At 39.1% G+C, this 21092-nt stretch overlaps 1 protein-coding gene across 1 annotated transcript; it reads left to right on the top strand.

The window, feature by feature from the left end:
* The first annotated feature begins 63 nt into the window (after positions 1 to 63).
* On the top strand, positions 64 to 20485 carry LOC120730272 (GRAM domain-containing protein 4-like). The gene is made up of 19 exons (XM_040026557.1): positions 64 to 269; positions 8066 to 8307; positions 8392 to 8491; positions 9037 to 9157; positions 9656 to 9717; positions 9849 to 9981; positions 10365 to 10390; positions 11088 to 11179; positions 11402 to 11493; positions 12125 to 12173; positions 12325 to 12396; positions 12481 to 12524; positions 12731 to 12840; positions 13856 to 14010; positions 15865 to 16012; positions 16358 to 16451; positions 17172 to 17262; positions 17696 to 17764; positions 18013 to 20485. Exons 2-19 carry the CDS (start codon positions 8125 to 8127, stop codon positions 18118 to 18120), a joined length of 1749 nt encoding a protein of 582 aa, XP_039882491.1. The 5' UTR covers positions 64 to 269; positions 8066 to 8124; the 3' UTR covers positions 18121 to 20485.
* The last annotated feature ends 607 nt before the right edge of the window (positions 20486 to 21092 follow it).

Raw genomic sequence — 21092 nt, 5'->3', positions numbered from 1 at the left:
TTCCTTCTTAGGGTGCCGCTTGCTCACCCCGCCCACAGAAGTGATTATTGTGTCCGATGGAGCAACGCGGTTCGGTTAAACACCCTCACAGGCCCCCACATCTGGATTAATTGTGAGGACGGAGGAGAGAGACAGGCGTGGAGCGTGTCTCGGTGGATTCTGGTCCGATTTACATCGGCTCAGGAGCGGGTTTGACCCGGTTTCCAGTGGGCTTGGATCGCCGGGAAAAACAGAAAGAAGGGAAAGTTTGCTTCATCTTTGCTCTCATGGTGAGACACTTCTTCGCCCTTTGCTTCTTTTCTTCGCACTTCACTGTTAGGATTCTCTTTATATCTTCTCTGGAGTGTCCAGGTGTGCCCAACCTGTGCTCCGCGGACCGACCGGTGCGCTTTCTGTAGACTGCAGCTAATTGGCTGTCACACATTAAGGTGGGAGGGTAATGGGAAGTCTTAAAAAACTTAATTAGACAGCGAGTTAGTAATTTAATATACTACATGGGTACTAAACTACCAGGCAGCTATTTTTTCTTATTAAATTATTGTTGTAGTCATTTGCACAAAGCACTTGTTTTCAACTTTCTAATGTGCAAATCTGTCATATTCCTTTGTTATACAGATAGTAACATGAATATTTGGTTTTGGTTTTGGACTGCACCTGTTTGGGGCTGTTTGTTTTTTTTTATCCCTGTATATGATATAAAAAATCATTAACAGAGAAAATAATCAACAGTCCAATTAATAATTACATGATTGTTACTTAGACCCTTCAATGTAGTAAAGGAGTTATTTAATTTTCCTTGAAACTTGTCTTAAAGGGTATAAGAATGTCATTTTAAGACTGGAATGAAACTTGATGATGATATAAAAAATACTTTATTAGATAGAAGTAATTTGTAGCTTTTTAACCCTTGAACTTATTCTTGGCGACAGTAGTAAAGAAACTCCCTTTTAACAGGAAGACATTTCCATCAGAACCAGGCTCAGGGAGGAGTAGCCAACTGCTGTGACTAGCTGTGGCATGAATAGAAGGAGAAGAGAGATGAAACACACTATGGTAGACAGAAGATGCAATTTAATGACACAGAGCAGTAGTATATAAACACCAGGGGAATGAAAAAAAGTTTGTGGAAAAGAAATGGAGCTCTATCAGCAAGCTTGGCTTTTAGAAGGAGAACTAAAGAATGGTTGAGGGTGACCTGATCCAGTTCTAACTATAAAAAAAAACAAGTTTTAAGACTAATTTTAAAAGTGGAGAGTGTGTCTGGCTCTTGACCCCAAACTGGGAAACTCCACGTGAGAGTTTCCTTTCATCAGTTCAAAGATCTCTTTGAGCGTTGGGATGGGAATGTTGTTAAGGTTGACTTCAGTCAGGCTGAAAGGACCACACAATTTTAGAAGAGGAGAAGACTCTGTTAATGGGCACTTACAGTACTTGCCAGATCAAACTGCTGCAGACTGAGGAGGAGCACATTTTATTCTTCTACAAAAATAAAACGATTTACATGTTAGGTATTGTGTAGTTTGTTGTACCCTTTGTTTTTTAATGGGCTCTAAAATATATTTACCTTCATGATCAGTAATGAAATTAATCAAATGCTTTAAATAATTTTAAAAATGAATGAAATCTCTAAACTTGATGTTAAATACTTATTTTCTTAAATCAAATTTTTGATTAGGAAAGTTAGTTGAAAATGATCAAGTTAACTTTTCGAGATATGACTTCATCACCATTACTACGAGTCAAAATCTTCCTCGTGGTTTTGAAAATCTATCGATTATTTGCAAAGTTCTGGGAGGGCAGCCTGTTCTGTCTGTTACTCTCAGAATGCAGGAAATTGGTTTGGATGTTCAGGGACCAGCCCAGAAATACCAGGTCTCATGCCTGGCATGTACTGGAAACTGCTGGAACACCAGTGTCACTGTCCACAGTGAAGTGGGTTTAATGGAGGGCCAAACAATTCAAAAGCTTGACAAAACAAAACACCACCCATCCAAGCAATCTGCGACAACCAGACAATTTCGTGCGCTGTCCAGTTGATTAGCACATGATGGCCAACTCGGTTGCCTATGAAGCACAGAATGAACTGAGGACTAGATTACACCGTGTCACGACACCTCCATTTAGATTTCATGATTCATACCCTTTAACTTTAATCTCAGGCCACAAGTGAGTGGATATAATGTAGGATAATGGAAAAATAAATTCCCGATTTGTTTTCATCATCAAAACATTTCTATACATTTTCGATATATGTGTAAAATATTATTAACAAGATAATATGTAATCTATTTGCATGGTAATGGGGAAATCCTTTTCCATCAGGAGCTTAAAAAAGTTTGCATTGTTATCGCTGAACATAAGACTTGGTGCCGATAAGCACATTAAAGAAATCAATTCACATTAGGGGAAGCTGGAAGTAGATTTCTTTTACAGAGTTGGATGGTGGTTATTAACAAACAATACTTACACTGTAAGTGCTGCATGAGATGAATTTAACAGGAAGATTAGGAAGGAAATCATTTTCTCAGGATTTGATTATATCTCTGTTGGCAGAATTCAAAAATAATAATGAATTCTTTTTACATTACTGTTACATTTCAACAAAATAATCTAATATATAAGATAATGAAATATCATCCATCCATCCATTTGCTTCTGCTTATCCTTTCCCGGGTCACGGGGCAATAAGATAATAAAAATAACACTTAAAGAGGGCTCATTGTATTTTCTGTTGACTTCCAAAAGAGTAGCTGTCTACTTGAGCCTTCATGCATACTTTTGATCCTGTGTAGATTACAGAAGCTCCAAAATAAATGTAAATTTGTGCACCTAATTTTGTTTAAAGTAATTAAAGATGAATGCTGCATTATCATTCCATTACGCAAAAAGGACATTTCAAAGAAATCATCAAAAGCCACGAATTACATGACTTTCATGCCTATTATGAGCACATGAAATCTTCTGGTCACAACTTTACTTTTTCCTGTGAAAATCTATAAAAAAGGTGCAGAGTACATAGTTAGCAAAGTGTCCCCTAGAGACAAAATAACCACATCCATGGGAAACACTAGGTTGAAGTGAATAGGAATTATGGGTTGATCCATTAATTTTTCTACTGCTTATCCAGGTCAGGTCACGTTGATTAGAAGTACTGAAAAATGTGATGTCATAATAAATAAATCTAGGCTTTATCACTCCAAACAGATTTCCTTTATAATCTCATCTTTTGGATAGCATTAAAGGTGTTAAATTTATCTCTGTGTTACCTACAAAAGGTCAGAAAAAGTCTGTTTCTGCTCCTGCTTTCTGTTAGGTGCTAATCTGTGCGGTAATAATTAGAGGCTCCCAGACAGCAGTCAGTGCCTTTGTCTGTCAGTTATTATACAGTCAGTACTGCCTGTTCAGACAGTAACCAACAGAAGCAGGCAGACCAGTCGGACTGCTCGGTGATCTTCAGGCTGAACACACCTTCAGCCATTGCTGTAGTTTAGAGCAGGGCTGTAACTTCTGCTGAGGACCTTCGTGTGTTGTGATCACACACAGGAGGTTCTGGTTTCAGTTTAGATTTCTGTGAGGGTAGTGCTTCACATCATGGGCTGAGCTTTGGCATTATTGCAGGTGATTTAGAATATTATTATATTATATTTTAATATTACATGTAGAATAATATGCTTTAAAATTTTTGTTATTAAGTTTAAAACTTTTTATTAGATGTTTGCATTTTAAAAGAGAAAAAATCAGCTGAAGCAAAGCTGTGTGGGATTTAACTGTGTTACTCCTTGGTGGCAGAGTGGTGTGGTGGTTACCACTGTTGCCTCACAGTAAAGCTTAGATTATTCTTCTGTTGCTGATACAGAGCTACAGGAATGAGCTGATAGCTCATTCCTGTTATACTTCTTTGATGTCTGCTTGAGTTCCTCACACAGTCCAAAGAAATGCATGTTAGGAAAACTGGAGATTCTGATTGGAACATTCTGAATGTGGATGGCTGATACTTTGTTGGCCCATTAGTGACTTGTCCAGGGTGCCTCTGATCCTCTGACAGCAATGATAGACTCCAGCTGCTCTGGGACCCTGAAATGGAAAAGAGGCTGATGTGTGTTTGTACCTTACCACTTCAAAAACGGAGTAAATTTTAGTTTGATTTTGGCTACATGGAGATTTTCAAGCAGTGATTTACAACCAGTCAGATTTAGGACCACATTTTCTTATGTCTTTGATTCACTGGATTATTTAATAGCTTTTACCAATCACATCACTCAGTGGAAAATAGCAAAGAATAGCCCTTTATTGTCGTTCTATATGTGCAGTGAAATTGTGGGTGCTCCACACCAACTGGCCAGGAGTAATATATGAATAGTAAGACAGCAGGAATAAATAACAAACATGAAAAATATAGTGCATTGTCTACCAACTGGAAAGTTGTTGGTTCACTTCCTGGCTCTTCCAGGCTGCATGTTGAATCCTTGGCAAGATACTGAACCCCGAGTTACCCCCAGTGCATCCTTGTGTGTTAATGTTAGTCAGAGTGCTTAGATATCGATAAAAGTGCTTATATGAATATATGTGTGAAGAGAGTGCAGTTAGTGCTCAGAGTAGAAAAACTCTGAAGGATTACTCTCTCAACTTTCTGTTTGGAGCTTGCATGTTTTTCTGTGGTACGGTGGCTTCTCTCTGCCTTCCTCCCACTCTCCAAAGACATGCATGTGAAGTGAAATGGTGAGTCTAGATTGTGAATGTCAGTGTGCAGATGTCTGTCTCTGTGCAGTTGCCCTGGAACAGCTGGAATAAGCTCCGGTCTTCCCTTTTTATACTCTGAATTAAAAAGTGGAAGAGGTTGGATGGATGGATGTTCTTGGGCTTCCTTCTTATAGAAACAACAAAGTCCCAGTTAATTGTGTTTTCTTCCTGCATAGCAGACATATTTTTATGGACACATAATTTTCACTACAGGTAAATATCAAATTTGATTTCTCTTTAAAAGCATATCGACAATCTTCTTTGGCTTCAAAAGTAACAAATGGACCCAGATCATAATTAGCGGCTTAAACATTTACAGAAACATGTCTATGGCTTAGATAAGACAGTCAGTGTTGAGCCAGGCAAAATGATTAGTCAGTTTATCAATTAGTAGGTAGTAAACTTGAAGTCTTCATGTTTAAATGATGTGTTTTATGACGTGTAATAGGTATAGAAGTTAAATGATTAATCAAGACAATGATGGGCTGATTAAAAGCTGAGTTCTGGATCAGTACGGTTCTTACACTGTCCAGACACAACGTTAGAATACTGAGTCGGTTGGTCATAATGTTGGTGTACATTTGTATAATTAATATGAGTCACATGGAATTAAATCCCAGTTTTTAATCTGACTGAGCTGGTGGTGAGCATAAACCAAGAGTCCAAGTTTTACAAGAGATGGCACAAAATCTGCAGCCAGTTCTGTTTTTAAAGAGCAGATGATGAAACAGTTCCTCCTCCTCCCAAAACAAACATTTAACTTTGTGACTTCATGTCAGTAGCATGAAGCGGACTCTCCCTTTATAAACATGCAGTAGACTGTGATGACTTAAGTGCTGTAGGAGCTTCACACACAGGTCAGTTATCAGAGTTAATAGTGGAGCGGAAGCGAACATGTTCAGTGTGTGTCAAATGTGCGTCTCTATGTTTCCTTGTACTTGGTTTAATTTAATTTGCAGCCCTGCTGTGAGTTTAGAGTTGCATAGGTTTTCCATGCCAGACATGACTAAAGAGTTCTTTGCTGTTTAGATTTAAAAAATAAATACAAATGTGATTGTTTTTATTATTTATTATTTTTAAATTAAACAATCCACTTTGATTTTGTTTGATTCAACAAGTGTGAGCATGCTGAAACAGATATGTTGAATATTGTAAACCTCCTGGATACCAAAAACTGCTGTTCCTAATTATAAATAGGCTGCAACTAATGATTACTTTAGTAGTCGTCTAATCTGCTAATTTTCTTCGATTAGTCTATTAGTCAACGACTAGCCCTTATCTCTGCTTCCTGTGGGCAAACCTCCTGTTCTAAGCTGCAGTACTTCGCTCGTTGTCATGACTTCAGCAGTTTGAGAGGTGCACAAGCCTCTTTTCAGGACAAACTCATCTATACACCTTTGCTTAATGCTAGTAAAAAAGAACAAAACAGAATTAGAAAAACCTGTTATTAATCACAGGAAGGCTAACATAAACATTACTGTACAAACATTCAGAGTCGACATCACAGCTGGTTTTAAATGGCATTTTAAATGCTCGTGCACTGCAGTACTGCTGTCATGGAGGGAAGGCTCTGCTTTGCTAAATCACTGATTATGGTGACAAATGGTGATAAACAGCTGTCTCCATCCATCCATCTATTGATGTCACTTCCGGACCACCGTCTTTCAAACCACTCTCGGTGTATCTTGGCGACTTCTAAGGTTTTTCTCGATTTACTAAATCTTAAGTGGTTTTTGAAATTTGTAATTCCTGCTTGACACCCTTTTCAACTCTAATGGTACAACCGCTGCTAACCAACACGCCCTGAAGCCTCCTGACTTGGTTCGTCTGCTACCAAGCCTAGCCTGGGTAGCCTTGTTTTTAGCCTGTCTGTCAGCTGTTTGCTGCCCTCAAGCCATGGCTGTCTGTCATTGCCTACCGGCATGCTCACGGTTACAAGAGGCTATCCAGCGACTGAAATAGGCTCTTAGGTAGAGGGAGGAGCTTATCATGGAGTTTTCAAGGAAAGCACCTGGTTTCCCTACACGTCTTCTGCAGTGGGAAATTGGCAGCTACTCTGCAGTGCTCGGTCCCAGCAGCTCATTGTGTTGACACACATACCTGGTCCAGTTCAGCCAACTCTGGAGAAGAGCCAGCCATCTCAGCAGATCTCCTGGCTCTGGCTGATGAGATGTGGCTTATCCTCAGGACGACGCCAAAATCCCAAGTTTGCTCTATGTCCTGCAACTCAGAGCCATGGGTTTTAGTAAAGGGTAACAAGGGTATCTGGTGACACCCATTCCATCTACACCCAGAGGCTATTCAACTGGTGAACAAATTTTACACATTGGAAAATGTGGATGCACCATGCTTTCAAGTGCGGGACGGCCTGAGTGGCCATCTGGTCCAGAGTGGGATAATGCTTCTGCCTCCCAGCTACCGGAGATGTCCCTCAGACCGGCGACACTGGGGACTGTTTGGACTCAGAAGATGGGATTGGTGCCCGATGGGGATGCTGCTCTTTTACTGACTGGCTGTCACAGGTGTGTCCCCACCTGGGCTTCCTCGCCACCACTCCTCCTGGCTGCCTGGCTCGAGCACAGACCCTAAGTCATCTCCCTCGTCCAGAAGCCGGGCATCTGCGTTTAACTCTGCCAGTTACTGCTACTGCTGCTGCTGCTACTACTGCCCCCAAAGCTGCATTTTGGCGCTTACATGCAGTCATGCCTCAGAGCTGCCCATCATCTTCCACCTTTTCAAGGCCGCGTCTACCCACGGTGCCCGTTGTTGGCATCTCAATGGTTTATCGCGTGGCAGCGTGTGGTGGCCGTAGCTTTTGCTGTCCAGAGGCCTGTGTGAAAGATATAACTCTGACCGCTGTCTGGTTGATATGGCTGGTTATGCGTTTATATGTCTGTATGTTGTAACATGTGAAGCACTTTGTAACTGTTTGAAAAGTACTATGTAAATGAAGTTGCTATTATTATCGAGAGGCCCATGTCTCCTGGATTTGTGAAGCACCTCACAAACCCACAGACATCGGCTATCTGAATAGGAATCCTATTCAGATATCCACACCATATCAACCTGTTCCTTTTGACGTGGAAAAGTAGTGGCTCTACTCTGAGCCCTGAATGATCAAACTCTTCACCTTATATCTAACGGGGAGCCCAGACATCCTGGGAAGGAAGCTTATTTTCCAATTGTGACCATAGGTGAGGGTGGGGATGTAGATTGACTGGTAGCTTCACTTTCATACTCAGTTCTCTCTTTTGCCACTGTGGACCAGTAAAAAATCCACAGATAAGTGGTGCAGCATTTGCAAATTGGTTCTTTTTTGTTCTAGTCTTTGCAGCTGGGGGGCTAGTCATGTTCAGGTAGACACTCGACTCTGTGGTGCCCACCATGTTGAAGCGTTTGGACAGGATCCGGTTCAGGGGACGGCGGGATGAGTTCCTGGATCTGGCTGAGTCGCCCAACACATCCGACACAGAATGCAGCGAGGAGATTGTGATTAAACCTCGCGCCTCTGTCAGAGAGACAGAGGAGGTGAGGGAGGCAGAGGTGGAGCCGCAGGGTGATGCTCAGGTGCAGAAGCACACAGAGAAAATCAGTATTTTTACTTTTTTTAATGTTATGTTGCTTATTATGTTTTCTTCTGCTCTTTCTAAGGCTGGTCCAGGATCTTTTTCTGCAGCTCTGGATGACAGGACAGATTTAAATGAGGTTAAAGGTCACTTAGAAATTGCCTTGTTGGAGAAGCACTATTTGCGTGAGTATTCCCTGAATTTTATCTTCATATGTCAAGTTTTATTTTGAAAAATAACCAATGAACTTTAGCTCAGCAAGGTCAGATTTACGTAGACGAAGCAGACCAGGTGCCAGGTTTTTTGTCAGGTCTCTTTCTTCTCACTTAAATCAGTTAAAATGATTTTGTCAAAATCGCATTCAAACAAGTGTCATTCAAGTCTTTCATCCATCAGCTTTGTAGAAACTGATGAGTCGACATCACAGCTCTTCAGTTGTCAGTTCATTGTAAGCGTCAAACATCCCCCAGTACAGTCCCGATAGCGCTCTGTAATCAGTCAATATTTGGCCTTTTATGTAACACACACACAGAGCTATTAATAACCCTGCTGACCGCATTTGACACGCATGCAGAGAGATTTTGGTGAATAAGCCATTTGTGCCCGCATCCTCAAAAAAATACTAATCGTATTAATAGGAATAAAATAAAGTTTGTCACCTACGTTGTCATGCTCCAGTTTCACTATTATAAGTTTAGCACTTTTAACTTCCAGTGTTTGTCTGTTTCAGAGGAGGAGCTGAGAAAACTTAAAGAGGAGTCCAATGTGGATTCGCTGAAACAGGAGTTAGAAAAGGAGCGCTGCAGACGCATCGAGCTGGAACAGAAAATCAACGATGCCCTGAGATCCAGGCTAGTTGTGTATATATATATTTTCATATTTTCATATATTAAAGGGAGCCCGTATATGCACTTTGAGTCCACTAAAGGTGATTTTAGTGTTTCATAATCAGTTTTTATCTTGTACTGCGTCCCTCACGTCTTCTTCTGTCTAAAACAAGCCATTGTAATATTTCCCATTTAAAACCAACTTTTAAGACATTTTCCCCTGATTGGAGGTCAGTGTTTAAACAGCACTCGGGTGGGGCTGCTGTCCTCACAGCCAGAGCTGTGATGAACATGTCAGATAGGTCTGGTCTTTTTGGTACAATACAAACCCACATGTAGAAGAAGAAAACGGTCTGAACCCTGAGCTTTCGGCTCATGTACCAAAAATCATTATTTGAAACATATTTCTATTTATAAAGTATGTAAAATTTGAGACTAATTCAATTTGCTGAGCTGGACTCAAAGCGGCTTGCTCCTATGCTTTATGCTGGACTGACACGACACAGTTTCTACCTCTTGCAGACTTGAAGACTCACCATCTCAGACACCTAAAGCTCCGTCTGCTCCTTCAGCTGCTGGCAGTGGTATGGCTGATCTATGCTCTTTCACTTTTTGCAGATGTTCCATCTTTTCACCTTTGTTTGATGTGAAAAGAAACAGAATTAATTGAATGGTCCTTTAATTATTATCACAATTGCCTTGTTTCCCCCCTCAGACAAACAGAAGGAGACTCTGGTTGACACCTTATTGAAATGGCTTTATGATCGATTTGGTGTTTATATCGAAGACTTCCGCTTCCAACCAGAGGAGACGACAGTGGAGACGGAGGAACCACTGAGTGCCAAAAGGTCAGAAAACATTCTGAAACTGTCTGTGACAGACTTCTGTGTGTTAGCAGAACTGTAACGGTAGAAAACTGAAAACTGACATTGTTTGAACTGACATTTTTATTATATATTAACTTTAAAAAATTACATCTTTAAACACTCACACAGACACACACACACACACTGCAGTGCTGAGCTTTTCAAGAACTTATCACCTAATCCACACAGTTTTTCCAGCCATGCAAACACATCTGAAACCTTTTATATTTGTAATTGTAAAACTGCAACCTTAACAATAAAGCTACTGAAAAGTATGAAAATCGGATCAGGTCTGCTGTGGAGTTATTATAGCCACATGGGTTTTCATTGTGTTCTTTATCATGTTATCTTTTTTATAATCACAGGTTGACTGAAAACATGAGACGGCTCAGTAAGTTTGCTTGGTTTTTTTTTACCAAATGTAATATGCAACATTGTCTGAAGACAGTGAGCTGCACTGCTGGGTATAGTGTGCAATAGTACTACAGTAACAGGTCATATATTTGCTATAAACAGAAGCATGAGCAAGTGAAACAGTGGAGGGCCAAGAATAGATCTTTGTGGGATACGGTAAAATAGTTCATTAGACCATATGCAATAAGTAGACAATATTGTACGTCCCACAGAACATCATTACGTTAAATATAAAAATTTAACTGAAGAGATTAGATTCAAGGGGTTAAAACTATTGCATTAACTGATTAGGCAGCAGTGTAGTCATTGTTAGAGTCGTTTAGTTTTCAGTAGCTCAAGGATAATGGAACATTTGGATAGATATACCCTGTTGTTATTTCATAACTATGTAAGAAGTTAAAACGTTTAAATTCAAGGGAATTCTCAAAATGTGCTCCACAGAGCAAATAAGGAAACAGAAGGGGACATTTAGTATGTGATAGTCATTAATGAGTTTGGGTTTGAGACAGACTGCATCTCCTTGTTAGCCACGCATCCCATTCACATCACCAGGACATCAGATATACTAAACCCAAGCCAAATGCATAAACATTCAAATAAGTTTATGCATTTATAGAGCTGATGTTTTCTTTGGCATGATTAAGTCAGCTGATGTCAGTTTGTCTACTTTCCAGAACGAGGATTTAGACCCGTTACCAATTTCATGAGGAACCTTTCTGCCTTATCCAGCTGGTACTCCATCTACACATCAGCCATTGCCTTCATTGTGAGTTCATATACACACACACACACACACACACACACACACACACACACACACACACACACACACACACACACACACACACACACACACACACACAGAGTTCAGGTGGTCAACAGTCAATTCTTTTAAACATGGATTGGATCCACCAGTCACAACAGATATAACACAAGTAGACAGACTGATTCAAAACTAAATGTGTTTACACCTATGTGATCTCCACAGGTCTACATGTATGTGGCGTGGAATGGATGGGTCATCCCCATGTTCCTGTTCCTCGCCATTCTCCGCCTGTCCTTGAATTACCTCATTGCCAAGTTAGTGTAACCTTTGCTCTCTCTAAGTTAGTCACACCGCTTTTATCAGAACCAGAGAAAAGGCAACAGTTTTAAACCAGGTCAAGGTTCAGTACCAAGTCAGTGTAGGTAAGGTTTATCAGGAATACTTGTTCCCTTGTCTGTGGTGTTTTTGTTTTTTTAACTTGCTGGACAAATATGTTATTTACTTTTAGAGTTACTAAAAAAATGGCTTCAGTAGATTCTTCAATTTAAGACGCATGTAGTCGTGCCGTGGCAAATCTAGTGCAAATTCAGTAGTTAGCATCTTTTTACATACTTTTTTTTTCTTATCTTATCAGTGTATTCATATGTCAGGGTCATGAATTATGTGTTAAGTGAACAGTTGGCTCTTAAAGTCAACATCCTGACCATTGTAAGAATCTGAAATCGTTAAAGTGCCAGTCACTTGATGATCAGATGACTGGATCAGAGCTGTTCAATATGAGCAAAAGTTTACTGCAGAATTTTGTTGAATATCTGATTACAGTGGTCTGATGAGGGACCCTTAAATGTGTCTTGATACAACAAGACACATTTAAGGGCATACAAGGCAATGAAGTTCATTATATTTATTATATAGCTCATATTTTCCCATGATTCCTGCTCTTAGAGGCTGGAGGATCCAGTGGAGCATTGTACCTGAAGTTTCAGAGCCAGTGGTGAGAAATCTCTCTTTATTCTGGCCTCCTCATATTCATTACTAAATATTTTATTATGAAATGACTCGCATAAAACTGTCCTGATGTCCCAAATGGAAACTGTTAAGTTCTTTATTAACAGATATTCGGGATTCTCATTTTGTTTTTTCAGGAGCCTCCTAAGGAAGACCTGACTGTGTCTGAGAAGTTCCAGCTGGTCCTGGATGTTGCTCAGAAAGCTCAGGTGAAATGTGATGGACAGTGAGAGGTCTAAGGTCACAAGTGGTTCTTTTTGACACATTTAATTATTATTGTTATGTCCTTACAGAATCTGTTTGGAAGGATGGCCAACATCCTGGAGAAAATAAAGAAGTAAGCTTTTCTACACACAGTTTCATGTTTCAGCTCAGAAAGAACCGGTGATCCATTTACAATGCTTCTTTATAATGTGTGTGGGTGTGTGTGTGTGTGTGTGTGTGTGTGTGTGTGTGTGTGTGTGTGTGTGTGTGTGTGTGTGTGTGTGTGTGTGTGTGTGTGTGTGTGTGTGTGTGTGTGTGTGTGTGCGTGTGTGCGTGCAGTCTGTTCATGTGGGTTCAGCCGGAGCTGACTCAGAAGCTGTACGTTGGTCTGTGGTTGGCCTTCATCTCTTCTTGCCTGCTCCCGTACAAACTGCTGGGATTCATCATAGGTAAAAAATAAATAAAAAGTTGATCACCTTCTGTGCTCTCGTTTTCCCCCCTTATTGAGATTTAAATCACTTGTTCTCAGTAAATATCAGAATGAAAGAATATATCTCATCCACTAAAGGAATGGATGAGAAAAGATATTCTGTCTATGCACATGTCTAAAAACACGACAGCTGTGTGAGCGCTGAACATTAATGTTATGTCCAAAGTTTGGCTCCAGTCATACCTTCATAAATTCACTGAATATAGGGCTGCAGATAATATTAAGCTTTTTTTGATTGCTAAAAAAAAAAAACCTTGGGGACAAGGTGACATTATTTGAAAGTTCAAAACTTTCATAATCTAACAATATATAATTACAACAGTAAATAGTCCCCTTCAAAGATCATGACACAATTGGAAACACTGAGTGTGGTTAGGAGATGGTGTGCAGTAGGCAACACATGTGGTGCCCACTCACTAGCAGAGAATACACTGAAATATTAGCTGTGCTATTCACACATCAGCACAATCCAACATCACACAAAGGGTGTAAGGGTGCATCAGATATCTGTGTTCACATGTGCACTATAAAAGGTGAGGAATCCAGTACACTTGTGAAAACAGCTATATATAACAGGCCAGATGTTCCTGTGAATCTTCTTGATTACTGCCTGTTTAAAAAGGCATGCAGACCTGTGATAAAGATTTCAGACAAGTGTCTATTAAGTCCAACAATGTAGATGAATGCTCATTTTGAAGGAACCTTATAGTTTTGATGGAAATGAACGTTTCTGCTGGGGATGGGTGGGATGGCTGTGGTGAGTCCCTTTAGGGGTCATCACAGCAGATTGTGTGCCTCTGTCCTCTCCTGTCTCTAGCATCCTTTTTAGCCACAGCACCATTCTGCATTTCCTCCTTCAACACATCCATGAATCTTCTTCTTCTTCCTCTTTGCATCTTGCTTAGCAGCTTCATATTCAACTTTTTTTTGTCCAGTATATGCACTATAAAAGATTTTTACTCTTTAATCCTCAGGTGTATACGCAGGTATCAAGTTCTTCCTCATTGACTTCATCTTTAAGAGTTGTCCCAAGCTGAGGCAGCGCTATGACACCCCCTACATCATCTGGACAAATTTACCCACCGACCTGCAGCTGAAAGAGCGCAGCAACACTATGCTGGGCCGACGAGTGAGTCCAAACTCCTGCATACATCTACACACGGAGCTCAGAGATCTCAGCACCGGGCTGGTGTTAGTCTGTGTCAGTTACATGACGTAAAGGAACAAACCCTGCAGTAGTGAGATCATAGGCTGGAAAAACCAGCACAGACTGGATCAGCTTCTTACTGGTTCTTACTGGTCTGGTTGTATTTTTCTCTCCCAGCTGTCTGAATGTGAACAGGTAGGATTGTGCGCTGAGTGTGTGTGAGTGTGTGTGTGTGTGTGTGTTATATTTACAATCACAGTGTAGAGGCCCATAGTGTGTGCTGTGGTGAGAGTTGTGATCAGATATTTTGACTGACATCACTGGCTGTAACCAATCAGCTGCTGAAGTGTTGGTCTATCTGGTTAAAATCCTCTTAGAGTGGGACGTCCCGAATCGTAACATTACACCTGGCGTACTAGTCAGATTTTCCCACTTTATATTCAGATGACCCTGTGACCTTTCCTTTAGCTTCACCCTTTTAACAAATGTAGATCTGGCACAAGTGTTGTGATTTACCTCCAAGTAAGATCTAATGCCAAAGTTCAGGTAAGAATGAATAAAGTTTTGTTGTCTTCTTTTTCTAAGTGTAAAATAGTTACTACATCCCATAAAATGAGAGATTAGATTTAAACCTAAATCAGAAAACAATGTATGTCAACCAGCCTCAATATTAAAAGCAGTGACAGGTGAGATAATGATTGATCATCTTGTTAACTGCTTAACAAACACCAAGTCACCAGCAAAGCTCACTGGGGGAGGGTTAGCATTTTGGAGTATTTAAGCCACGTGCTAAAGAAAGTTGAAGATGTTACATTTCAAATCCAGAGTATTTACACTGTTATAGATCCTCTGTTAGAGCATTTCTACTTGGCAAAACAAATTAAGTAAATATTCCACCCCCCAAAATTTAACCCCAGACAGGCTGTGGATGACCTGGTAGATGTCAAGAGGTTAAAATGTGCTGTTCAGCTGAGTTGTGACCTTCCCGTGGGCGCTCTGCTTACGCTTCTGACACGACCAAATCCTCTGGCAGCATCTCATGCTCCAACTTATCACAGCTGGGTTTTTTTTAACTAGATCCTAAAAATGTTAGACAGGGGTTTTTAATGTTGCTGACAGATGTATCCTACCCAGTGTTAACAGACACAGTTAATGTTTGTTCCCAACTAATGTCTTGAGCTGCACGTACACTGAATTTCAGCCTACCTTCCAGCATACCTGAGTACATTTTTGGGGGGAGTATGGGTGATGCAGCAGCTTAAAACATTTAAAAGCTCTGGTCCTGTGTGATGATTACAGTAAAGGTCAGTGGAAGGTTTCCTGCTGTAAAGAACAGCAGATTAGATATTTATGCTTGCATGTCAAAGACACTGATACCTCTGCTAGAAGCTAATATCTAACTGGACAATTTATGGTTAAGTTCTTCAATTTGGCAGAATTTTCATTCAGATTCAATTCAGAGCCTTCAATTTTCTGTTTCTGAGTGGAAACGTGCTCGTTTTACCTCCAGGCTGAACTGAAGTATCCTTATAAAAAATTTGTAGCAGTATTGGAGGACCGCATCAGGTGAGCTGAAACACATTCCAGTGAAAAAGATCATGTACCAGGACTGCTCTGAGACTGAGTAAAAAGCAGGCAGTGTCCAAAGAAAAATCTGAAAAGAACTGTTGCTCAAGACCAATTTAAAAGCTACAAGAAAGTCTGTCTTACTAGAAGAAAAATGTAAAGTAAGGAGTGATTTTGCACTGGATTATACATCTGACTGTGGGGATGCTTCAGACACTGCTACTTGTAGTGATTAGCAAATTGTGTACCTGCTTCTGTCTACCTGCTCAGGTGATAGCTGCTGGGGGCCGAGGCAGCCTCACCGCAGCAGCTCCTGTGGGTGTCAGTCGGGATGAGGATGGAGGGCGATACTACAGCACCAAGAGAGGAGCTTTTCATGAGGTGTTTAACCTGCCAGAGAGTGAGCGCCCTCTGACAGGTGAGAAAGGAACTACAGGAGAAAATGAATTAATAGATGAATCCTTCCAACTCAGTCTGAAGTGTTGGCCCATCATTCTTTGTGGGTCTTATAATATGCAGTAGATTCAGAAAGGATTCACACCCTTCACTTTTTTGCACATATTATTATTATTTTATTGTAAATTTAAACAGATAAATTTGACGTTTATGTACACTCTACTTGAAAAGGACAAAAAATTGTTTTACAGATGCATAAAAGAATCTAAAACTGAATTATCTATTTGCTAATGCCGTTTAATAGAAAGGACTTTAGATGTCGACTGTTTTCTTACCAGTAATATTTTAATTGTAATGATTGTTTCAGTGTGTGAGACTGGCTGGCGCTGCTGCCTCATCAACAGAGACAGGAAGACACCGACAGACTACATCCGCAACGGAGTGCTTTATGTCACCGAGAAGTAAGTCATCTGACAGAATGAGCAGAGAGAGACACTGTGTCACATCTGTTCATCACACAGAATGTTTCCTCCTATAAGTTTGGCACCTGTAGTAATAAGCAGAGCGAGCGATAACATGTTGAGTACGTCATTTATTTGTCCTGCATTTGTTTTCTGACATCGCGCAGCCTCTGCAGCATTTTTGGTTCTGTCTTTGTATGAACATTCAAATAGTAAACTTGCGTTTACTAAAGTATTTCATATGACACTTTTACATTTATACATAAAGTTTGAAAGCCTAAGGTTGCTTTACCTGAAAAGTTAAAGGTTAAAAAGATTATTAGCCAAAGGCTTCGGTAAATAGGTGACAAGTAAACTTCTGTTTGAAAATGATCTCAGGGGAAAGGGCTTCAGAGTGTAGGAGTACCAACACTGAAGGGTCTCTCCCCGAACAACTACGGTTTGGTGTGAGAGATGCAGGATAATAAAGACCATAAATAATGAACAGTAGTTACTTCAGACTTCTGAGAAGAAAATAAACTGCCAGGGTGTCTGATGAAAGAGCTGGGCTATTCTTATGTTTGGCTTATCGGGTAGCAGTATGCAAGTTTCCATTAGGGTGTGTTGCTGATCCTCGGTGGATGGGTGCCATAAATGTTCTGAGTGCTTATAATCTCTTATAATCACCATTGCAGAGCGTTGTAGGAGCGGGAGATAACAGAGTCTCTGCTGTCTTTACAGTTACCTGTGTTTCGAGAGCTCCAGCTCCAGGTCCGGGTCCTCAAAGAGGAACAAAGTCATCAAACTGCTCGACATTACTGACATCCAGAAGGTAAGTGTTCACTTTAGAAATATTGTTGATGCTTCCCAGGTTTATAATATTCAGTTAGATTACTTTGTGATGTCATTTCCTGATTAGCGTGTGTTTTTGAAGCCACTGTAACTAGCCTGTGCAAACATTTGAGTGTCTTTGATTAGATTAAATTGTTAATTAATTAATAAAAATAAAAAATAAAAAGAAAGCAGACATGTCATTTCACTACACTGCAGTGTTAGTTCTTAGAAAAGTCTTAATGGAGTAAAAACCTGAAACAAAAAGTGCTGCAGGTACTGAAGCTGCTTTTGTTTTCATTTATTCAGGAAACAGGTTTTTACTTTCTAACATCAGATATTTAAAACCTTTCTAACGTGTTTGTTCTTCTTGCACATGTGTTTCCCTTGCATTGGTCTGAATTTGCTCTGATCTGCTCTGTTGTTTCTCACAGTACAAAGTTTTGTCAGTGCTGCCTGGGTCTGGGATGGGGATCTCCATTGCGACACCATCCACCCAAAAAGTAAGAGCTCAGTTCAGAATAGCAAAGAAACTAAAATTGTTTTTACTCATTTAGAAGAAGCATTTCACAGATGTAAGAATACACTCTGACAAGTAAAAGTACCACTAATAAGTATGAGAAGTGATGTACTCTAAATACTTTAACAGATTTCTATACAGTATGCATTTGTTACACTGATGTGTAACGAGTGTGGCTCTGTTTTCTTTTTGTGTTGAGCCTGGTTCTAATGTTCCTCTGTTCTCTTGCAGCCTATGGTCTTCGGCGCAATGATGCACAGAGATGAGGCATTTGAAGCCATCTACACTCAGTACACGAAGATCATTACTAAGGCTACAGCTATCAACCCTGAGACATAGTAAGACCTTTGCGATGGCTGCCTTAAACACAAGCACCTGAAGGTTCTTAGATGGCTGCTGACTTCAGTTTGAGCTGCTGGTCTTCCCCCATCAGTCACCCATGAAAGTAATTCAGTGATAGTATTTTAGTGATTGATATTAAATCAACTGATTCCAACTAATCACTGATTTTTTTTTGTTGTCAGAATCACTGTTTCTGATAACAAATTAACAATACCATCCACAAATGAGAGCACTTTACATCCTCTCTAAGGGTTAGTTTACTGAAAAAAACATTTACAAGAATTGTGTCTCTGTTTTTTCATCTCTGATAAACATCTCAGCATTTCACGTGCGCAGACTTGATATTAAATTAAAAGCCTCTTGATAGCTCAAAGGGTTCAATCCCTCCCATAGTTTTTAGGCTTTTATTGTGAAAAATCTACTGGACGTTTTTGGTTCACATAGTAAAAGCCTGTAGAAGAAGAAGTTTTATAAAGCTTACTTTTACTCCCACAGCTACTTTTACCTGCAGTTTATTGGTTCAGGTTTGTCACATGACCGATTGCAGGCTTTAGTTTACTTTAGTAGCAGCAAATTAAACTGGAAACTTAACTACATTTTGTTTTTGTGCTAAAAAAAAAATTGAATAATAATTTAATTCGCTAGTCAATTAATAAGAACAGTTATTCTCTGCCTGGAGCTTTCCCAATATATTAATTTCTTGCTTTTCTGTGTCTTTATCGATGTAATCTGAACATTTTCAGGCTTTGAACTGTTAATCAGACAAAACACAATGTTTAAAAGAAAATGACACTGTGCACTCTTGAGAAACTGGACTGGATGTATTTTACTGTTTTCTAATGACTATACAGTTAATCTTAGTGGTAGACTTAATTTGGCCTTTACTCACAACCAAACATATTAATCTGACTTATAAACACTGACTGATGTTAGTCTGTCTGCAGGCAAATTATGAAGGGAGGAAACAGAAAATTAAAAAAGTAGTTTTTAATCTTGTTCTGATTCTGACTCAATATTGTCTAATTGTATAAAAGAACAGCAAAAGGTCCATCAAGTCTCTTGCTGACAGTTCAAATCTTCAAATGTTAAGAGAAACTGATACTATTGTTAAATAGTGTCTTTATAGCTTGCGATGCAAACTTAGGTGGAGGGTTTCATGACTGTGTATTAAACCGCTGGCAAACAAATGTGTTTAAACCTCATTATTATACATTGGTGTCTTCAGGGATTTGTAAACAGTATCATCATATGACTCTGTATTGTACTATTGCAACTAAGCCTTACAGTTAATATGTTGGTGTAAAGTGTTTGTATTCTGTATCAATGTTCAGCAGTTATGTGAGCAGTCTTTGACACATGGAATTTAGTGTAAACCACAGAGTTAGTCTTTTTCTTAAGCTTTGTTTGACTTAGCCAGAAGCTAAGTGGCTAAAACTAATGCCAGTTTAGCAGTTTATGCTTTCTGTTTTACAATTAATGAGCCACGAAACAAAATCCCACAGGGAACTACAAATGCTACATTTTTGTATTTGTTTGTCATTCGATTTCCATCAAGCTTAAAGAAGAATCAACTAAAGCACTAAAAAAAAGCACTTTTTTCTTTCATTTCTATTATCTGATAACTTTATTTGGGGGGGGGGGGGGGGGGGGTTGAGAATGTCTGTTTTTTGTAATCTGTTGTAAGTGACTTAAAACTTCAGACTAACATTTTGTATTTTTGTTTAATTTTGGGTTGAATTTTTTGTTTTTTGTTTTTTTGTTTTGTATTTTACATGTTCAATTAAAAGTTTGAATCCCAAATTGATCTCCATTTTATTTAATATTCAGATTTATGGCTTTTGATTGTGGTGTTTTTTGTTTTGGTTTTTTTTATGTCTTATTAAAAAAAACTTTAATCTGAAATAATTCATTGGCAAAAAATAAACTCTCCAAAATAAGATGTTCTTTTAAATATAAATTCTGACAAATTTTAAAAAATAAAATTGCACATGAAGTAGACAGCTTCACTTACTTTAGTTTGATCTCACTTTAATTTACAAATGTTTTTTCTTTTGTGGGTTTTTTTTTTTTTTTTTTTTTTTTTTGGATGCCACTTGCTAATACCATCATGCCTCAGCCAAGTACTCTTTAAAAATAGTTTCCTGACTTTCTTTCAGTGTGTCCTGTTTTTGATCGGGTTTGATTTTTGCCTTGTTGACGTCACTGTGAACATTTTTCTCTCCTCCTTTTGTGTCTTTTGGATTTGAGGTTTTTATAAAATGGTTTCTTGTATGGATAGGTGTAATGTTTTTTAAATTGTGTAATTTCTATTGTTGAAATGTGATGTACATGTGTTTAAGTAAAATCAAATATGGTACCTTAACAGTGTGTGGCTTTTTAGTGCAGTACCTGCATCATGCTTTAGGTGGCATCACATTTGTGCCTAATATATCGGCTTCACAATGCAGGAACTCCAGCAACACTTAAGGGAAGATGAACAACTGATACAACTTTTATCTCCCTCCACCTTGGAAGTAGGTGAAGTTGTGCCAGAAATGTTTTGCTCTAATATATTGGCTTACCACAGATTTTTTTTTTTTTTAAAAGGCCACAAGTGTACATAATAGTCCGATACTAGTCACTTTTCATTTAATTTAACTTTAAAGTATATTGATCAGATGCATAACTCTAGACTTTCACTGTAAAAGAAAAGATGGCCTAAAAATAAAACAATTTTACAGAGATAATAGTTCTGTATGGTTTTATACTCTGTATAATTTTCATGTACGTACATTTCCAGTGCATTCTGTTTTCAAAGTCATCGTGGACACTAATGGTAATACATTTAGCTACAGCACAACTCTTGCTCTTTAAACAGTGACTGAAATGTGTTTTCCGATATGCTCTTACGTCTAAGAACTTCAGCTTATTGCAGCTGTTCAATATAAACTTACCACAAACAGTAAAATTATTTCTTTGTTGCTTCTTGT

The sequence above is a fragment of the Simochromis diagramma genome, unplaced genomic scaffold (genome assembly GCF_900408965.1).
Source record: "Simochromis diagramma unplaced genomic scaffold, fSimDia1.1 OVJJ01000293.1, whole genome shotgun sequence".
Classification (NCBI taxonomy): Eukaryota; Metazoa; Chordata; class Actinopteri; order Cichliformes; family Cichlidae; genus Simochromis; species Simochromis diagramma.
The sequence above is the reverse complement of the archived record's forward strand: the minus strand, read 5'-3'. Positions and strand labels throughout refer to the sequence as shown.

What these genes read in the sequence shown, in the direction of transcription:
- LOC120730272 (XM_040026557.1), top strand. Translation starts at nt 8,125, where the DNA reads ATGTTGAAGCGTTTGGACAGGATCCGGTTCAGGGGACGGCGGGATGAG. An exon ending in CATCAGCCATTGCCTTCATT is followed by an intron (nt 11,180 to 11,401) that starts GTGAGTTCATAT and finishes TGATCTCCACAG; the next exon opens with GTCTACATGTATGTGGCGTG. An exon ending in ACATTACTGACATCCAGAAG is followed by an intron (nt 17,263 to 17,695) that starts GTAAGTGTTCAC and finishes TGTTTCTCACAG; the next exon opens with TACAAAGTTTTGTCAGTGCT.